Here is a 17,318-nt window from a genome sequence, read left to right on the forward strand (position 1 = left end):
AGGCTAAAATAAAATTTATGAAGAAAACATACAAACCAAATCTGTCAAACAACCAATATACAAAAGACAAATTGTGCAGATAAAACTAATACTAAGAGTATTTCATTTCATTTCATTTCAAGATAGTTTAATGTCATTTCCAGTACACAGTCTAAAGGAGAACAAAACAATTGTTACTACAGATCTGTTGCGGCACAAAAAAACATAGTAAGATGAAGAACACAATAATAATAAAAATGCACAATAAATATAAATACATAAGATAGCTTATATACATTGATTATATGTATATAAAGTGACACTAGGCACAGGAGTGTCTGTACATAAAGTGACAGACTGGAAATGATAAAGTAGTGGTGGTTGGGGGTGTGGAGGGATGGGTTAGTGGGTGGAGGTGTTGATCAGTCTCACTGCTTGGGGAAAATAACTGTTTTTGAGTCTGGTGGTCCTGGCATGGATGCTATATAGCCTCCTCCCTGATGGGAGTGGGACAAACAGTCCACGAGCAGGGTTGGTGTATGCGTTCATCATTTTGTGCAGACTTTCCCATCCCTGGGCACTGGTGTTTCCATCTGCATAATTTTTTCTGCTTTATGGGCAGTTAGGCTGGCCAGTAAATGTAGCCTTAACCAGTTATTAGATGCTATTAAACTCATACATGAATCGTGCAGAGAATGCAGGGATTTTGGATATTGTGTAGGCAATAGGGATGCATTTAGTTATGCATTTATTTCGAGAACCAAGGATCAGCTTTATTCACCATGTATATTTACAAGTATCAGGAATTTGCTGTGGTGTGTTGGTCAGGGTGTGACATGCAACAAAGACAACATTCATCGATTACAAAGAAGTGTATATAAAATTACAGATTAAAGTATGAATATGGATCAACATGTGCATAAATCCCAGCAAATATAACACTGCTTATATAGAAAATAAAAAAGGTTTAAAATGTTCAAGGTGCAGTGACAGGAGATAGAGGGGCTGGGGGTGGCTGACTAGAATGGTTGATCAGATTAACTGCCTGGAGGAAGAAATGCTTAAGGTGGTGTGAAGCTTTTGTTTTAATAGCCCTATAGCGCTTTCCCAGAAGGGAGCTTTATGAAAAGCAGTTTGCTGGGTCGGTCATGTCTGCAATGATTTTTCCTGCCCACATCTTCGTCCTGGACATGTGCAAGTCCTGCAGTGGTGGGAGACTGAGGCCAATGGCCTTACTGATGTCCTTGACAGTTCTCTGGAGTTTTCATACACTGTGAGAAGATGCTGCACCAAACCAGACCGTAATGGCTGATGTAAGGATGCTCTCGATGATGGCAGAGTAGAATTACGCCAGTATGTTCTGGGCAAGGTGGAGTTTTACCAGCTGTTGCTATTACAGGCTTAATTATACTCAGTGGCCACTTCATTAGTTACCTCCTGTACCTCATAAAGTGGCCCCTGAGTATGTCCGTGGTCGTCTTCTGCTGTAGCCCATCCACTTCAAAGTTTGACATGTTGTGCATTCAGAGATGCCCTTCTGCACACCACTGTTGTAACTTGTGGTTATTAGAGTTGCTGTTGTCTTCCTGTCAGTTTTGAACCAGTCCGGCCATTCTCCTCTGACCTCTCTCATTAGCAAGGCATTTTCGCCCACAGAACAGCTGGTCACTGGATGTATTTTTGTTTTTTGCGCCATTCTCTGTAAACTCCAGAGACTGTTGTGCATGAAAATTCCAGGAGATACTGCAGATTCTGAGATACTCAAACCACCCCATCTGGCACCAGTAATCATTCCACAGTCAAAGTCACTTAGATCACATTTCTTCCTCATTCTGATGTTTGATCTAAACAACAACTGAGCCTCTTGACCATGTCTGCATGCTTTTATGCATTAAGTTGCTGCCACATGATTGGCTGATTAGATATTTGCATTAACGAGCAAGTGTGCCGAATAAAGCAGCCATTGTGTGTAGATCAGCACAGCATGGTGGGTGAAAGAGCCTGCCATGCAGTACTGTTGCATGTTCTGCAGTTGTTTAACTCTCTGTCTGCAATTCTTCCACTGCAGCAGGAGACCCGTTTTTCCCCTCAGAAGTTGCATTTGATTGGCTACAGCCTGGGTGCCCACGTAGCAGGATTTGCTGGGAAAGCTACAAGGAACAGAATTGGACGGATCACAGGTATGAACTCTAACTCCCGCCAGTCAGCCGACAGGTCCACGTGGCTGTCTGCTTGGCCGACCTTCACTTCCAGTCTCTCTCCTTCACGTGATGCGGGGGCCGCGATAGCGCGGAGGTTAGCACGACACTGTTACAGCTCGGGCGTCCCGGCGTTTGGAATTCAATTCTGGCACCGTTTGTGGTTTCCCCCGTCGCTGGGTTTCCTCCCACAGTCCAAAGGTGTCCCAGTTAACTGGTCGCTATCAATTGTTCTGCAATTAGGCCGGTGATAAGCAGATGTGTTGCTGGGCGATGCGGGTCGTTGGGCTAGAAGGGTCTGTTCTGCGTTGTATCTCTAAATAAATACTCCTGTTACTCAATGAACTGTCTCTCAGACGCCCATCAGCTTCTCTTCTGAATTCTTCACTACTGATGCATGCTAACCTAGTACATCTGTGGGGTGTGGAAGGAAATTGCCATTCCTGAGGTAACTGGACTCCAGAGAGTGTGCACACATCTCTGGTTTTATTGTTCTGTTCTGGTCAGAGGAGAACTTGGCTTCGGCTGAGATCAGCTCAATGGAATTTTTGCCTGTTCTCCAACTTTTAGTTACATTTGAGGCGATTTTTCTTTGGAAAGTTTGTCCATGAATTTGATAAAATTGGCTGTAATAGGCTTAGCCGGGATGGTTGAATGATACGGTACCACTGCTGTTGGCGACATGGTTGGCGTTACGCTTTACGGCACTAGCTTAATTACCAGCACTGTCAGTACGGTGTTTGTACCTTCTCCGGGCTCTCTGGCTTCCTCCCACAGTCCAAAGGCCGACGAGTTAGGCTTAGTGAGCTGTGAGCGCCAGGTACAAGATGGCACTCAAACACATCCTCGAGCTGTGTTGGCCCTTGCTAATTTTCGAAGGACATGTGACAGATAAAGTTAATTTGCTCGGGTTCAGATGGGAAGAGCTTTCGCTTGGGGAGGGGTGTGGAGATACTCTGACTACCCCCAAGGAAGTGCGGAGTAATTAGTCCTAGAGCCCTACAGTCCTGCCATGTACTTGGTTAATTCTGAAATGGAACCCATATTGGCCACTTCAGCTAGCAGCTCTTTACCCACTCTCATCGCCCTCTGCGTGAAGAACCTTTCTCTCGGGTCCCCCTTAAATATTTCGCATTTCACCCTTAACCTATAACCTCTACTTCCAGTCTCACCCAACCTCAGTGAAAAAAAGCCTGCATGTATTTTGGGGAAAAAATAGTGAACCCTTTCAAGCATCATGAGCATTGATCAAAAGAACTGCCTCCCTTTGCACCGAGAGGCTGATCAGAACGGGGTGAAGGGACAATGGACATCAAACATCGAACACCACTGCACAGTACAGGCTCTCAGCACACAATGTTGTGCCAACTTTTAACCCACTCTAAGATGAACCTAACCCTTCCCTCCTACATAACCCTCTATTTTTCTATCATCCGTGTGCCTATCTGAGAGCCTATCTCTCGTATATCTACCTCTATCGCCACCCCTGGCAGGCCAATCAATACACTCACCTCTCTGTGTTTTTTAAGTGCCTCTGACATCTCCCTATACTTTCCTCCAATTCACCTTAAAATTATGCCCTCTGGTATTAGTGAATTTCAGCTCTGAGAGAAAGTCCCTGGCTGTCCACTGGATCTATGCGTCTTGTATACCTCTATCAAGTCATCTCTCATCTTCCTCCACTCCAGAGAAAAGCCCTAGCTCACTCAACTTTTAAAAAGATCAGCCATGATTGAATGGCAGAGCAGATTCGACAGGTCAAATGGCCTCATCTTGCTCCTATATCTTACAAGACATGCTCTCTAATCCAGGCAGCATCCTGGTAAATCTCCTCTGCACCCTCTCTAATCCATACAGCATCGTGGTAAATCTCCTCTGCACCCTCTCTAATCCAGGCAGCATCCTGGTAAATCTTCTCTGCACCCTCTCTAATCCATGCAGCATCCTGGTAAATCTCGTCTGCACCCTTTCTAATCCAGGCAGCATCCTGGTAAATCTCCTCGGCACCCTCCCTGATCCAGGCAGCATCCTGGTAAATCTCCTCTGCACCCTCTCTAATCCAGGCAGCATCCTGGTAAATCTCCTCTGCACCCTCTCTAATCCAGGCAGCATCCTGGAAAATCTCCTCTGCACCCTCTCTAATCCAGGCAGCATCCTGGTAAATCTCCTCTGCACCCTCTCTAATCCAGGCAGCATGCTGGAAAATCTCCTCTGCACCCTCTCTAATCCAGGCAGCATCCTGGTAAATCTCCTCTGCACCCTCTCTCATCCAGGCTGCATCCTGGAAAATCTCCTCTGCACCCTCTCTAATCCAGGCAGCATCCTGGTAAATCTCCTCTGCACTCTCTCTAATCCAGGCAGCATCCTGGTAAATCTCCTCTGCACTCTCTCTAATCCAGGCAGCATCCTGGTAAATCTCCTCTGCACTCTCTCTAATCCAGGCAGCATCCTGGTAAATCTCCTCTGCACTCTCTCTAATCCAGGCAGCATCCTGGTAAATCTCTTCTGCACCCTCTCTAAAGTGTCCACATCTTCCTATTCAGGATTGTTTAATGTCATTTCCATACACAAGCATAAAGGAGAACAAAATAATTTTACTCCGGATCTGATGCAGCATAAGACACAATAAGATAAATAACACAATAATAATAAAAACCACAATAAATGTAAATACATATGATAGCTTTTAGAAACATAGAAACATAGAAAATAGGTGCAGGAGTAGGCTATTTGGCCCTTCGAGCCTGCACCGCCATTTATTATGATCATGGCTGATCATCCAACTCAGAACCCCGCCCCAGCCTTCCCTCCATACCCCCTGATCCCCGTAGCCACAAGGGCCATATCTAACTCCCTCTTAAATATAGCCAATGAACTGGCCTCAACTGTTTCCTGTGGCAGAGAATTCCACAGATTCACCACTCTCTGTGTGAAGAAGTTTTTCCTAATCTCGGTCCTAAAAGGCTTCCCCTTTATCCTCAAACTGTGACCCCTTGTTCTGGACTTCCCCAACATCGGGAACAATCTTCCTGCATCTAGCCTGTCCAATCCCTTTAGGATTTTATACGTTTCAATCAGATCCCCCCTCAATCTTCTAAATTCCAACGAGTACAAGCCCAGTTCATCCAGTCTTTCTTCATATGAAAGTCCTGCCATCCCAGGAATCAATCTGGTGAACCTTCTTTGTACTCCCTCTATGGCAAGGATGTCTTTCCTCAGATTAGGGGACCAAAACTGCACACAATACTCCAGGTATGGTCTCACCAAGGCCTTGTACAACTGCAGTAGTACCTCCCTGCTCCTGTACTCGAATCCTCTCGCTATAAATGCCAGCATACCATTCGCCTTTTTCACCGCCTGCTGTACCTGCATGCCCACTTTCAATGACTGGTGTATAATGACACCCAGGTCTCGTTGCACCTCCCCTTTTCCTAATCGGCCACCATTCAGATAATAATCTGTTTTTCTATTTTTGCCACCAAAGTAGATAACTTCACATTTATCCACATTAAATTGCATCTGCCATGAATTTGCCCACTCACCCAACCTATCCAAGTCACTCTGCATCCTCTTAGCATCCTCCTCACAGCTAACACTGCCACCCAGCTTCGTGTCATCCGCAAACTTGGAGATGCTGCATTTAATTCCCTTGTCTAAGTAATATATTGTAAACAACTGGGGTCCCAGCACTGAGCCTTGAGGTACCCCACTAGTCACTGCCTGCCATTCTGAAAAGGTCCCATTTATTCCCACTATTTGCTTCCTGTCTGCTAACCAATTCTCCATCCACATCAATACCTTACCCCCAATACCGTGTGCTTTAAGTTTGCACACTAATCTCCTGTGTGGGACCTTGTCAAAAGCCTTTTGAAAATTCAAATATACCACATCCACTGGTTCTCCCCTATCCACTCTACTAGTTACATCCTCAAAAAATTCTATGAGATTCGTCAGACATGATTTTCCTTTCACAAATCCAGGCTGACTTTGTCCGATGATTTCACCGCTTTCCAAATGTGCTGTTATCACATCTTTGATAACTGACTCCAGCAATTTCCCCACCACCGACGTTAGGCTAACCGGTCTATAATTCCCCGGTTTCTCTCTCCCTCCTTTTTTAAAAAGTGGGGTTACATTAGCCACCCTCCAATCCTCAGGAACTAGTCCAGAATCTAACGAGTTTTGAAAAATTATCACTAATGCATCCACTATTTCTTGGGCTACTTCCTTAAGCACTCTAGGATGCAGACCATATGGCCCTGGGGATTTATCTGCCTTCAATCCCTTCAATTTACTTAACACCACTTCCCTACTAACATATATTTCGCTCAGTTCCTCCATCTCACTGGACCCTCTGTCCCCTACTATTTCTGGAAGATTATTTATGTCCTCCTTAGTGAAGACAGAACCAAAGTAATTATTCAATTGGTCTGCCATGTCCTTGCTCCCCATAATCAATTCACCTGTTTCTGTCTGTAGGGGACCTACATTTGTCTTTACTAGTCTTTTCCTTTTTACATATCTATAAAAGCTTTTACAGTCAGTTTTTATGTTCCCTGCCAGTTTTCTCTCATAATCTTTTTTCTCCTTCCTAATTAAGCCCTTTGTCCTCCTCTGCTGAACTCTGAATTTCTCCCAGTCCTCAGGTGAGCCACTTTCTCTGGCTAATTTGTATGCTTCTTCTTTGGAATTGATACTATCCCTAATTTCTCTTGTCAGCCACGGGTGCACTACCTTCCTTGATTTATTCTTTTGCCAAACTGGGATGAACAATTGTTGTAGTTCATCCATGCAATCCTTAAATGCTTGCCATTGCATATCCACCGTCAATCCTTTAAGTGTCATTTGCCAGTCTATCTTAGCTAATTCACGTCTCATACCTTCAAAGTTACCCCTCTTTAAGTTCAGAACCTTTGTTTCTGAATTAACTATGTCACTCTCCATCTTAATGAAGAATTCCACCATATTATGGTCACTCTTACCCTTGGGGTCTCTCACGACATATTGAGCCCTATTGAAGGGTTTTGATCCAAAATGTCAACTGTTTATTCATTTCCATAGATGCTGCCTTGCCTGCTGAGTTCTTCCAGCATTTTGTATGTGTGTTTCTTTGGATTTCCAAGTCTGCAGAATCTCTTGGGTTTAGCTTACATAGAATTTATGTCCATAAAGTGACACTAGGCACAGGAGTGTCTGTACATAAAGTGACTGACAAGAAATGGTAAAGTAGTGGTGACTGGGGATGTGGAGAGGTGGGTCAGTGGGTGGAGGTGTTGATCAGTCTCACTGCTTGGGGAAAGGAACTGTTTTTGAGTCTGGTGGTCCTGATGTGGATGCTACATAACCTCCTCCCTGATGGGAGTGGGACAAACAGTCCATGAGCAGGGTGGGTGGGATCCCTCATCAGGAAACCAGAACTAAACAGTTTTTAGAGAGCTTCAACATTACCTTGTGGATCTTGAACCCAATCCCTGGACTAAATCACAGGTAATTCTTTGAATAGGTGTGTATATTTTTCATTTCAGGCTTGGATCCAGCTGGTCCCATGTTTGAAGGTGAAGACCCAGATAGGCGACTTTCCCCAGATGATGCAGACTTTGTGGATGTGCTTCATACTTTTGCCTACAATACGCTGGGAGTTAGCATTGGTATTGAGCGGCCCATTGGTCATATTGATGTTTATCCAAACGGTGGCAGTTTCCAGCCCGGCTGCGGTTTTCACAATATCCTTAACGCCATAGCCAGTGGAAGTAAGTGTTCTGTAGTTATTGTATCCTCTCCTCAATATTCCCCTAATTGTTTTTACAGCCACATGGAACAACCATTGCTCTGCGCAGAAAATGTCTACAGGGTTTGAAAACTGCATGGCCCTTTATATTAACATTATATAAAAGAAAATTCCAGCTGCACGTCTACAAAGGCTATGTGTGTGAGAGCATTTCAGTCACTGCGAGACTGTGCTCCACACAGATTAGACAGAACAGTGCCCCTCCTGTATTTACCTGTTGTTAGTAATAATAACTTACTTACTGAGCACTTTTCATACGAACGATGTGGTTCAAAGTGTTTACAATGGGATAAACTGCAAACATGAAAATACAATTAAAAAAAACTTGAAAATGAAAGTCAAAGATGTTAGTTAAAGGTGAGGCTAAATAAATAGGTTTTGAGCTGGTGTTTAAATTGGCAACTGAGTCTGCATCCCTTAGTATTAAATATAGATATGTCAATATGTCATTGATATACAAGTTAGAGTTAAAAATTCCAACTGTAGAAGAATAGGTTAAGTCAGTGGTGAGGAAGGCAAATGTAATGTTAGCGTTCAGTTTGAGAGGACTAGAATATAAAAGCAAGGATGTGTTGCTGAGGCTTTATAAGGTATTGGTCAGACTGCACATGGAGTATTGTGAGCCACTTATCTAAGGAAGGGTGTGCTGGCATTGGAGAGGGTCCAGGGGAAGTTCATGAGAATGATCCCAGGAAGGAAAGGGTTAATGTATGAGAAGTGTTTGAGGGCTCTGGGCCAGTACTCGGTAGAGTTTAGAAGAATTAGGGGGAGATCTCATTGAAACAGATCAAATGTTGAAAGGACAAGACAGAGTGGATGTGGAGAGCGTGTTTCCCATAGTGGGGGAGTCTGGGACCAGAGGGCACAGATAGCGTGGATGTGGAGAGCGTGTTTCCCATAGTGGGGGAGTCTAGGACCAGAGGGCACAGATAGAGTGGATGTGGAGAACGTGTTTCCCTTAGTGGGGGAGTAGGGGAGTCTGGGACCAGAGGGCACAGATAGAGTGGATGTGGAGAGTATGTTTCCCATAGTGGGGGGAGTTTAGTACCTGAGAGCATAGCCTCAGAATACAGGGAGATCCCTTTCGAACAGAGATGAGGAGAAATTTCTTTAGCTAAGGGGATGTGAATCTGTGGAATTCATTGCCACGGACAGCTGTGGAGGCCAGGTCATTGAGTATAGTTAAAGCAGAGGTTGACAGGTTCTTGATTAGTCAGGGTGTCAAAGGTTACAGGGAGAAGACAGGAGAATGGGGTTGAGAGGGACAATAAACCAGCCATGATGGAATGGTGGAGCAGACTCGATGGGCCGAATGGCCTAATTCTTCTCCTGTCTTGTGGTCTTGTAGATTTGTAGATCTGTACCTGGGTGGCTCCCTGAGGGGGAGAATGCCACAGTATCAGCTCTCAGTATTAGGTTACTTTCCTTCTTTCCGTTGGCAGATCTGGGTGAAGTGGTTTACTGTGACCATGAACGCTCTGTGCACCTCTTCGTCGACTCCATCCTCAATCAGGATAAGCAGAGTTGGGTGTATCGCTGTCCAGACACCAAGACGTTTGAGAAGGGGATGTGCCTCAGCTGCCGGAAGAACCGTTGCAACAAATTAGGCTACAATGTGAATAAAATCAGAAGTAAACGTATAAAAAGGATGTACCTGAAGACCAGGGCGGACATGCCCTTTAAAGGTAAGTTATCCAGCTTGTCACACGGGGGAAGTGGAAAGTTCAGTGTTTGAGTGTGAGTCCGCTGGAGGCTGAGGGGTTGTGGGGTTAGAGGCTGTGTATGTGCTTGGGTGGGTTGGAGGAGCAGGGCTTGTTTTGCTGTTGGTTGTGGCTTGCTGTGTTCTGTGTTGTTCTGCTGAGCGTTGTGGGTACGCCATGTCGGTGCCAGAGTGTGTAGTGACACTTGTGGGCTGCCCCCAGGTCCTCCTCGGCTGTGTTGGTTGTTAATGCAAACGGTGCATTCAATGTACATGTGAGAGATAAACTTTAGACTTCAATTTAGTCTGGCATGACAGTGGGTCCCATAAAGTTCAAAGTAAATTTATTGTCAAAGTACATATATGTCACCATATACAACCCTGAGATTCATTTCCTTGTGGGCATTCACAGTAAATACAAAGAAACACAGTAGAACCAATGAAAAACCACACCCAGCAGAGACGGACAAGCAACCAGTGTGCAAAAGACAAACTGTGCAAATACAAAAAGAGAAAAGATAATAGTAATAATAAATAAACCAGCCAATAATATGGAAATCATGATATTTAAACGGCTTAAGTACATGGGTTGTGGAATCAGTTCAATGTTGGGCTGAGTGAAGTTATTCGCTCTGGTTCAAGAGCCTGATGGTTGAGGGGGTGATCTTAAAAATAAAATTACGAAGTGTAATAAAAATGGGCGACTATCTTATAATCTTAAAGGTGAAAGATTGCAAAACGAGCCCCACACATACACAGTTGTCTAACCACAGGACAGGCCTTCTTTGCCTCCAGTGGACTAGGACTGCTTGGGTTAAATTCAAGTTCAAATTTTTTGTCATCTGATTGTTTCATTTGGTTGTATATATGGACAACGTTCCTCTGGACTACTGTGCACCCACACAACATGTATCACACACAGACATAAACCAGAATGTTGCACAGATAAGTTAATTCAGAGTGCATGTAGTGTACAGCACAGGTAAACAGTAAACAGCTCGCTCTCCTGGTGACGAGACCTCGGTGGTGGCAGGGTATTCATTAGTCTCACAGCCTGAGGGAATAAGCTGTTACCCAGTCTGACAGTCCCAGTCCTGATGCTCCTGTACCTCCTTCCTGACAGTGGTGGGTCAGAGAGACTGTGGGATGGGTGTTGGTGGGGATGGTCAACAATGCTTCAAGGCATTCGTATAAAATGCTCCCGGTAAATATCAGTACTGGGGGGGAAGGGGGACATGGTGATCCTCTGTGGTTTTTACTGTCCTATGTAGAGTCTTGTGACCTGATGCCTTGCAATGTCCGTAATGCTTTGTAATGTCAGTACTGTAGAAGGTGGTTAGACTGGGACAGAGGAGCCCTATGCAGCTCAGGCTACTCAGAACGTAGAGATGCTGCTCTGCTGCCTTGCCTGATGAGGTGTTGTGGGTCCAGGTCGCCTTGTTTGTGTGTGTACACCGTTACTGAAGAAACTGGATCGCTGGAAACCCCTCTCAAATTGTCCTTTACTCACTGCATTCCACAATGTAAAGTAAATGGAGAGATGAAGGGAAATCTGACACTCCACTGATTCTGTCAATGTCGAAACCTCCTGCACCTGTTAACTGAGAAGGCGGGGCCCTTTGTTTCAAAGGTTCAAAGGTACATTTAATGTCAGAGAAATATATACAATATACATCCTGAAATGCTTTTTCTTCACAACCATCCACAAAAAAACAGAGGAGAATGAATGACAGTTAAAAGTTAGAACCCCGAAGTCCCCCCCGGCTCCCCTCCCTCCTGCACGTAAGCGGCAGCAAGCAACGATTCCCCCTCCCCTCACCGGCAAAAAAAAATTGGCATTTGCCACCGAGCACTCAAACGTGAGCAAAGTAACAGCAAAGACAGACTTGCAGTTCTCCAAAGACTGCTTGTTCACCTGGTATTCAACATACCACAGGCTCTCTCTCCCCCTAATAAGGGAAAGAGGTGTCCCCGTTTCACAGTGGGAGGAGAGACACAACAAACAACTCGCTGGTTTATGATGTTAAAAGTCCGTAGCGTCGCTTTTTCTGTGCCTGAAGATCTCGGGTCTCTGGGCACACAGCCTTAGATCTTCCATCTCCCATGACACACTGATCTCCTGCCCGGACAGTGACCTTCGATCCGCCAGTCTCCAGAGCCACGAGATCTCAGCCCTCCTGAGCTCTTAGGCCGCGCCCTTGGCGTGCTGAATAATGGTCAGTCGTGAAACCCCGAAAGCGGGTCCCATTCCTGCAAAGAACCGTAGTCAGCGTGTGAATCCAGTTCAGGGTCTTCAAAAGAGCCCTGAAAGGGAAAAATAGAGATATTAAAGATAAAAATAGAGCTGTTTCTGAAGATGCAAGCGAAGGAGGTGCCATTAATTCTCCTAAGCTCCTCCTTCTGTGGTAAGGGTAACAACCACTGTTATGTTATAAACTCGAGATTCTGCAGATTATATACATCAATTTTGCCAACTCGTGGTAATTTTTCCCTCCCCCTTCCCTCTTCTTCATTTCCCTGCTCTGGCCTCTTCTCCTCATCTGCCTATCACCTTCCCCGATACCCCTCCTCCTTCCCTTTCTCCCACGGTCCACTCTCCTCTCCTATCAGATTCCTTCTTCTCCAGCCCTTTTCCTCTTCCACCTATCGCCTGTCAGCCTCTTTCTTCACTTCCTGTCCCCTCCACCCATAAGACTTCCCTTCTCACTATTCTCCTTCCCTTTCCCCCAACCACCTTATTCTGGCAACTTCCCTCTTCCTTTCCAGTCCTGAAGAATGGTCTCGGCCTGAAATGTCGACATTTCCACTGATGCAGCCCGACCTGCCAAGTTCCTCCAGCATCCTGTGTGTGTTGCTTTGAATTTCCAGCGTCTGGAGGGTCTTGTGCTTAGATTCAGCAGATGCTGGAAATCCAGAGCAACAGACAAAATGCTGGAGAACTCAGCAGGTCAGGCAGCATCTGTGCAGGGAAATAAACAGTCGATGTTTCAGGCTGAGACCCGTCACCTGGGCTGCTTGTCCCCTTCAATTCCCCCTCCAGTCCCAATGTAGGGTTATCCAGAACTTCACTCAACACAACACTGAACTGTTCCCACCACCTGTGAACTCACTTTCAAACACTCTTCATCTCACTTTCTCGTTATTTATTTACTTATTATTTTTGTTATTATTATTTCTTTCTCTTTCATTTTGTATTTGCACAGTTTGTTTGCTTGTTTTTGTGCATTGGTTGTTTGTCTGTCCTGTTTTGCGTGGTCTATCATTGATTCTATTGTGTTTCTTGTATTAGCAGAGAATGCCCGTAAGAAAACGAACCTCAGGGTTGTATATGGTGACGTGTACTTCGATAATAATCTTACATCAATGCTCATCCCCCTCCACTGTTCTGTTAGTTCTATTTATTTATTGAGATACAGCTCGAAATGGGCCCTTCTGACCATTCTGCCCAGCAACCACGGATTATTTAATCCAAATTAAATCACGGGACAAGTTACAACGACCAGTTAACCCACCAACCGGTAGACATCTGGACTATGGGAGGAAACTGGGGCACCCAGAGGGAACCCAGATTTTCACGGGGAGAACGTAGAAGCTCCTTGCAGGCAGTGGCAGGAATTGAACCCGAGCCATCTGTACTGTAAAGCGTGGTGTTAGCCACTGCGTTACCGAGACGCTTACCTTGGACTCCAAAGTCACAGCTGGGTTGTGCAGGAACGTTGAAACTGTATCATGGTGTCGTGCACAGGGAGTAACATCATTCTCTGCCTTTTATCTTTTTCAGTGTTCCACTATCAGCTAAAGATGCACTTATTCAGTGCAACAGCAATAGAAGACTCCAACCCCAAACTGAATGTCAACTTGTATGGCACTGCACTCGACAGCAGGAAGACCAGTATCGAAATGTATGTAGAGTAAAGTGGTGTGTCTGAAACCTGACTGGGGGGGGGGTGCAGGGATGTGTTATTGAGTCATAGACTTGTAGAACACTACAGCACAGAATCAGGCCCTTCAGCCCATCTAGTCCATGTAGATTTTTTAGATTATGAGGACACGCAGTCCTCTTTTATTGTCATTTAGTAATGCATGCATTAAGAAATGATACAATATTGCTCCGGTGTGATATCACAAAACACAAGACAGACCAAGATTGAAAAAACTAACAAAACCACATAATTATGACATATAGTTACAACAGTGCAACAATACCATAACTTGATGAAGAACAGTCCATGGCACAGTAAAAGAGTTCAAAGTTTCTTGAAAGTCCCACATGTACTTGTCCAAATTAAAATTCTCTCTTGTCAGAGAGCACGCCAAACCTTTAGGAGAACATCATGCACAAAGTTCAAAGTAAGTTTATTTTCAAACTACGTATATGTCACCATACACTACCCTGAGATTATTTTATTGTGAGCATTCACAGTAAATACAAAGAAACCATGATAGAATCGATGGAAAACCACACACTACAAGATGGACGGATGTTACGTAAAGGGAAGTTGCAGGCTGCACTTTCCAACGCCAGTAGCTCCGAAGTATACCTGGAGGTTTTGAGCAGTCCACAGAACATTGCCATGTGTTGCCAGCGCCATCTTGGAATCTACTTGACTCGAGTGGTTGCACTCCTAGAACACTTATGCCCCTTGGCCCATTTAGCTTGTGTCAAACGATTGTTCTGTCTAGTCCCATTAGCCTGCACCTTGACCATAAATATTCCAATCAAACCCCCGTTCACTTAAATATTGAAATCGAACTTGCATCCACTACTACTGCTGGCAGCTCGTTCCACACTCTCACCACCCGCTGAGTGAAGAAATTCGCCCTCATGTTCCCCTTAAACATTTCATCTTTCACCCTTAACTTATGACCTCTAGATCTGGTCTCACTCAGCCTCAGTGCAAAACCGCCTTAGAGTCATAGAAGAGTACAGTACAGAAACAGGCTCATTTAGTCCATGCAAACCATTTAGACTGCCTGCTCCATCGACCTGCACTGGGACCACAGCCCTCCATACCCCTACCATCCATGTACCTATTCAAACTTCCCTAAAATGTTGAAATCGAGCTTGCATGCACTACTTGTGCTGGCAGCTCGTTCCACACTCTCACGACTTTCTGAGTGAAGATGTTTACCCTCATGTTCCCCTTAAACTTTTCAGCTTTCACCCTTAACCCATGACACCTGGTTGTAGTTCCACACAACCTCAGTTAGGAGCATCTACCTTATCTGTACCCCTTGTAATTTTATATACCTCTATAAAATCTACACTTTATCTTCTGTATTCTGAGTATAAAAGGGATCTGGTCATAACCTATCCAATATTTCTATATAACTCAGGTCCTTCAGTCCCAGCAACATCCTAGTAAATTTTCTCTGTACTCTTTCAAACTTACTTACATCTTTCCTGTAGGTAGGTGAACTAAACTCCACCCAGTACTCCAAATTTGGCTTCGTCAAGTCTTGTACAACTTCAACAAAACATGAACTTGCATTTACCCTGTCTATATCCCTCAATGTCATATACCTCTATTAAATCTTCCCTCAAGTCCTTCAAGGATTACTAGAGTCAAGGTAAATGTGGACATCAGGTAAACCTGATGAAATTAGAAAGTAATAAAACTTTATTAAAATGTTTAAGCACCTACATGGAGATACAAGAGCATGTAAGCATGTAGATGGTGATTGGATGGAAACATAGGGATGTCAGAAGTTTTTCTACACAGAGTGGTGTGTGCGTGGAATGCACTGCCAGCAGTGGTGGGACAGGCAGATACGTTAGGAGTGTTTAAGAAACTCTCAGATTGGCTCATGGATGAAAGATAATAGAGGGCTATGTGGGAGGGAAGGGTTAGAATGATCTTGGAGTAGGTTAAAAGGTTGGCTTAAGATTGTGGGCTGAAGGGCTGGTGCTCATATGGTTATAGAGCTTTGCAGCACAGAAACAGGCCCTTCAGCCCATCTATTGTGTGCTGAGCTGTTATTCTGCCTCATCCCATTGACCACCACCTGGACCATTGTCCTCCGTACCCCTCCCATCCATGTAGGTGCCCAAATAGCTCTTAAATATTGAAATCAAACTGTTCTACGTTCTATTCTCAATGTGAGATGAATGCTTTCTTTCAGGCCTGAACAAATTAGTGCAAACAGAACACATTCTTTTCTCCTCTACCTGGAGGAGGAGATCGGGGACTTGCTGAGGATTAAACTGAGCTGGGAGAAACCCACCTCGTCGTGGTCGTTTTGGACAAATTTGAAAAGTTTGTGGTACGGGTCGCCCTCTGATTGGGACACAGATCTGAATGAGCTGGAGATAAGGAAGATACGAGTGAAGTCTGGGGAAACACAGAAGAAGTGAGTATGACCTTCTAAGGGCATCAAGGCACTGGCGATAGGTAGCATAGTGCTAACTGCTACACAACCATGACACCACCTTCACAATGAGTAGGGAGGGGGAGAGAGATAACGTTCTCAAAACTAGACTCTGCAATTAGTGCTAATCAGGCATCTGGTTATAATGAAAACAAGATGGAATCCCTGAGCCTATCAAAATTAACAAGCTTACAGTAAACAGAAGGCATCTGGAGACCGCATTACAAAGAGCGAGTTGCTCGAGATGAGCACAAGCAACTCTAAACGATTAATGACTGTCCTTAAACAACAATTAACCAATTTGGGTGCTCTGAAAACCTCAGCACCCAATGTTGTCTGGCGCCCTGCACAGGTCCAAAGAATTCATTACAGTTCCCTGCAGTGGGTGAGTCTAGGTCCAGAGGACACGATGTCCGAATAGTGGACGTCCATTCAGAGCAGAGATGAAAAGGAATTTTTTTAGCCTGAGTGTGGTGAATCTGAGGACTTCATTGCCACAGCTAGCTTTGGAAGCCAAGTTATTGAGTATATTTAAACATTGATAGATAGGTTCAGGTGTCAAAAGTTACAGGAAGAAGGCAGGAAAATGGGATCGTGAGGAACAATAAAATCAGCCACAATGGAATGCAGGATCCGACTTGTTGGGCTGAATGGCCTAATTACGCTCCTTATGTTTTATGAGCTTTGATTTCTCCAACTTCTAGTAAATTCTTCCCCTCCCCTCCTGCATTTTCCATTCCCCACTCTGGCTCCCCTCTTAACCTTTCTCTTTTCCCCACCTGCCCATTACCTCTCTCTGGTGTCCCTCCTCCTTCCCTTTCTCTTGTGGTCCACTGCCCTCTCCTATCAGATTTCTTCTCCAGCCCTCTAGCTCTTCCACATATCGCCTTGCAGCTTCTTACTTCACCTCCCCTGCCCCACCCTCCCATCTACATCTCACCTGGTCTCACCTATAACCCACCCACATTCCCCCCTCACCTGGTCTCACCTTTCACCTGCCAGCTCGTACTCCTTCCCCTCTCCTCATCTTCTGTCTTCTGCTCCCTTCCTTTCTAGTCCTGATGATGGGTCTCAGCCAGAAATGGTGGCTGAAGTAAAGAGCTGGGAAGTTGATTGGTGAAAAGGATAAAGGGCTGTGGGAGGGGGAGTCTGATAGGAGAGGATAGGAGGCCTTGGAAGAAAGAAAAGGAGGAGGACCACCAAAGGGAGGTGATGGGCAAGTAAGGAGAAAAGGTGAGAGAGGAGAATGGTGAAACGGGGGGGGGGGGGGGAGTGGGGCGGGGAA

General features: G+C 44.9%; 1 protein-coding gene across 1 annotated transcript in view; it reads left to right on the plus strand.

Moving 5' to 3' along the window:
• Positions 1 to 17,318, plus strand: part of LOC140194882 (putative endothelial lipase) — a 48,012-nt gene that overhangs the window by 16,290 nt on the left and 14,404 nt on the right. The window contains exons 4-8 of the mRNA XM_072252187.1: positions 2,048 to 2,159; positions 7,703 to 7,927; positions 9,408 to 9,650; positions 13,446 to 13,566; positions 15,788 to 16,015. Of these exons, the coding sequence (XP_072108288.1) occupies positions 2,048 to 2,159; positions 7,703 to 7,927; positions 9,408 to 9,650; positions 13,446 to 13,566; positions 15,788 to 16,015 (929 nt within the window). The remainder of the gene's footprint in view (positions 1 to 2,047; positions 2,160 to 7,702; positions 7,928 to 9,407; positions 9,651 to 13,445; positions 13,567 to 15,787; positions 16,016 to 17,318) is intronic.

This window comes from Mobula birostris, chromosome 3 (assembly GCF_030028105.1).
Source record: "Mobula birostris isolate sMobBir1 chromosome 3, sMobBir1.hap1, whole genome shotgun sequence".
NCBI classification, from domain to species: Eukaryota; Metazoa; Chordata; class Chondrichthyes; order Myliobatiformes; family Myliobatidae; genus Mobula; species Mobula birostris.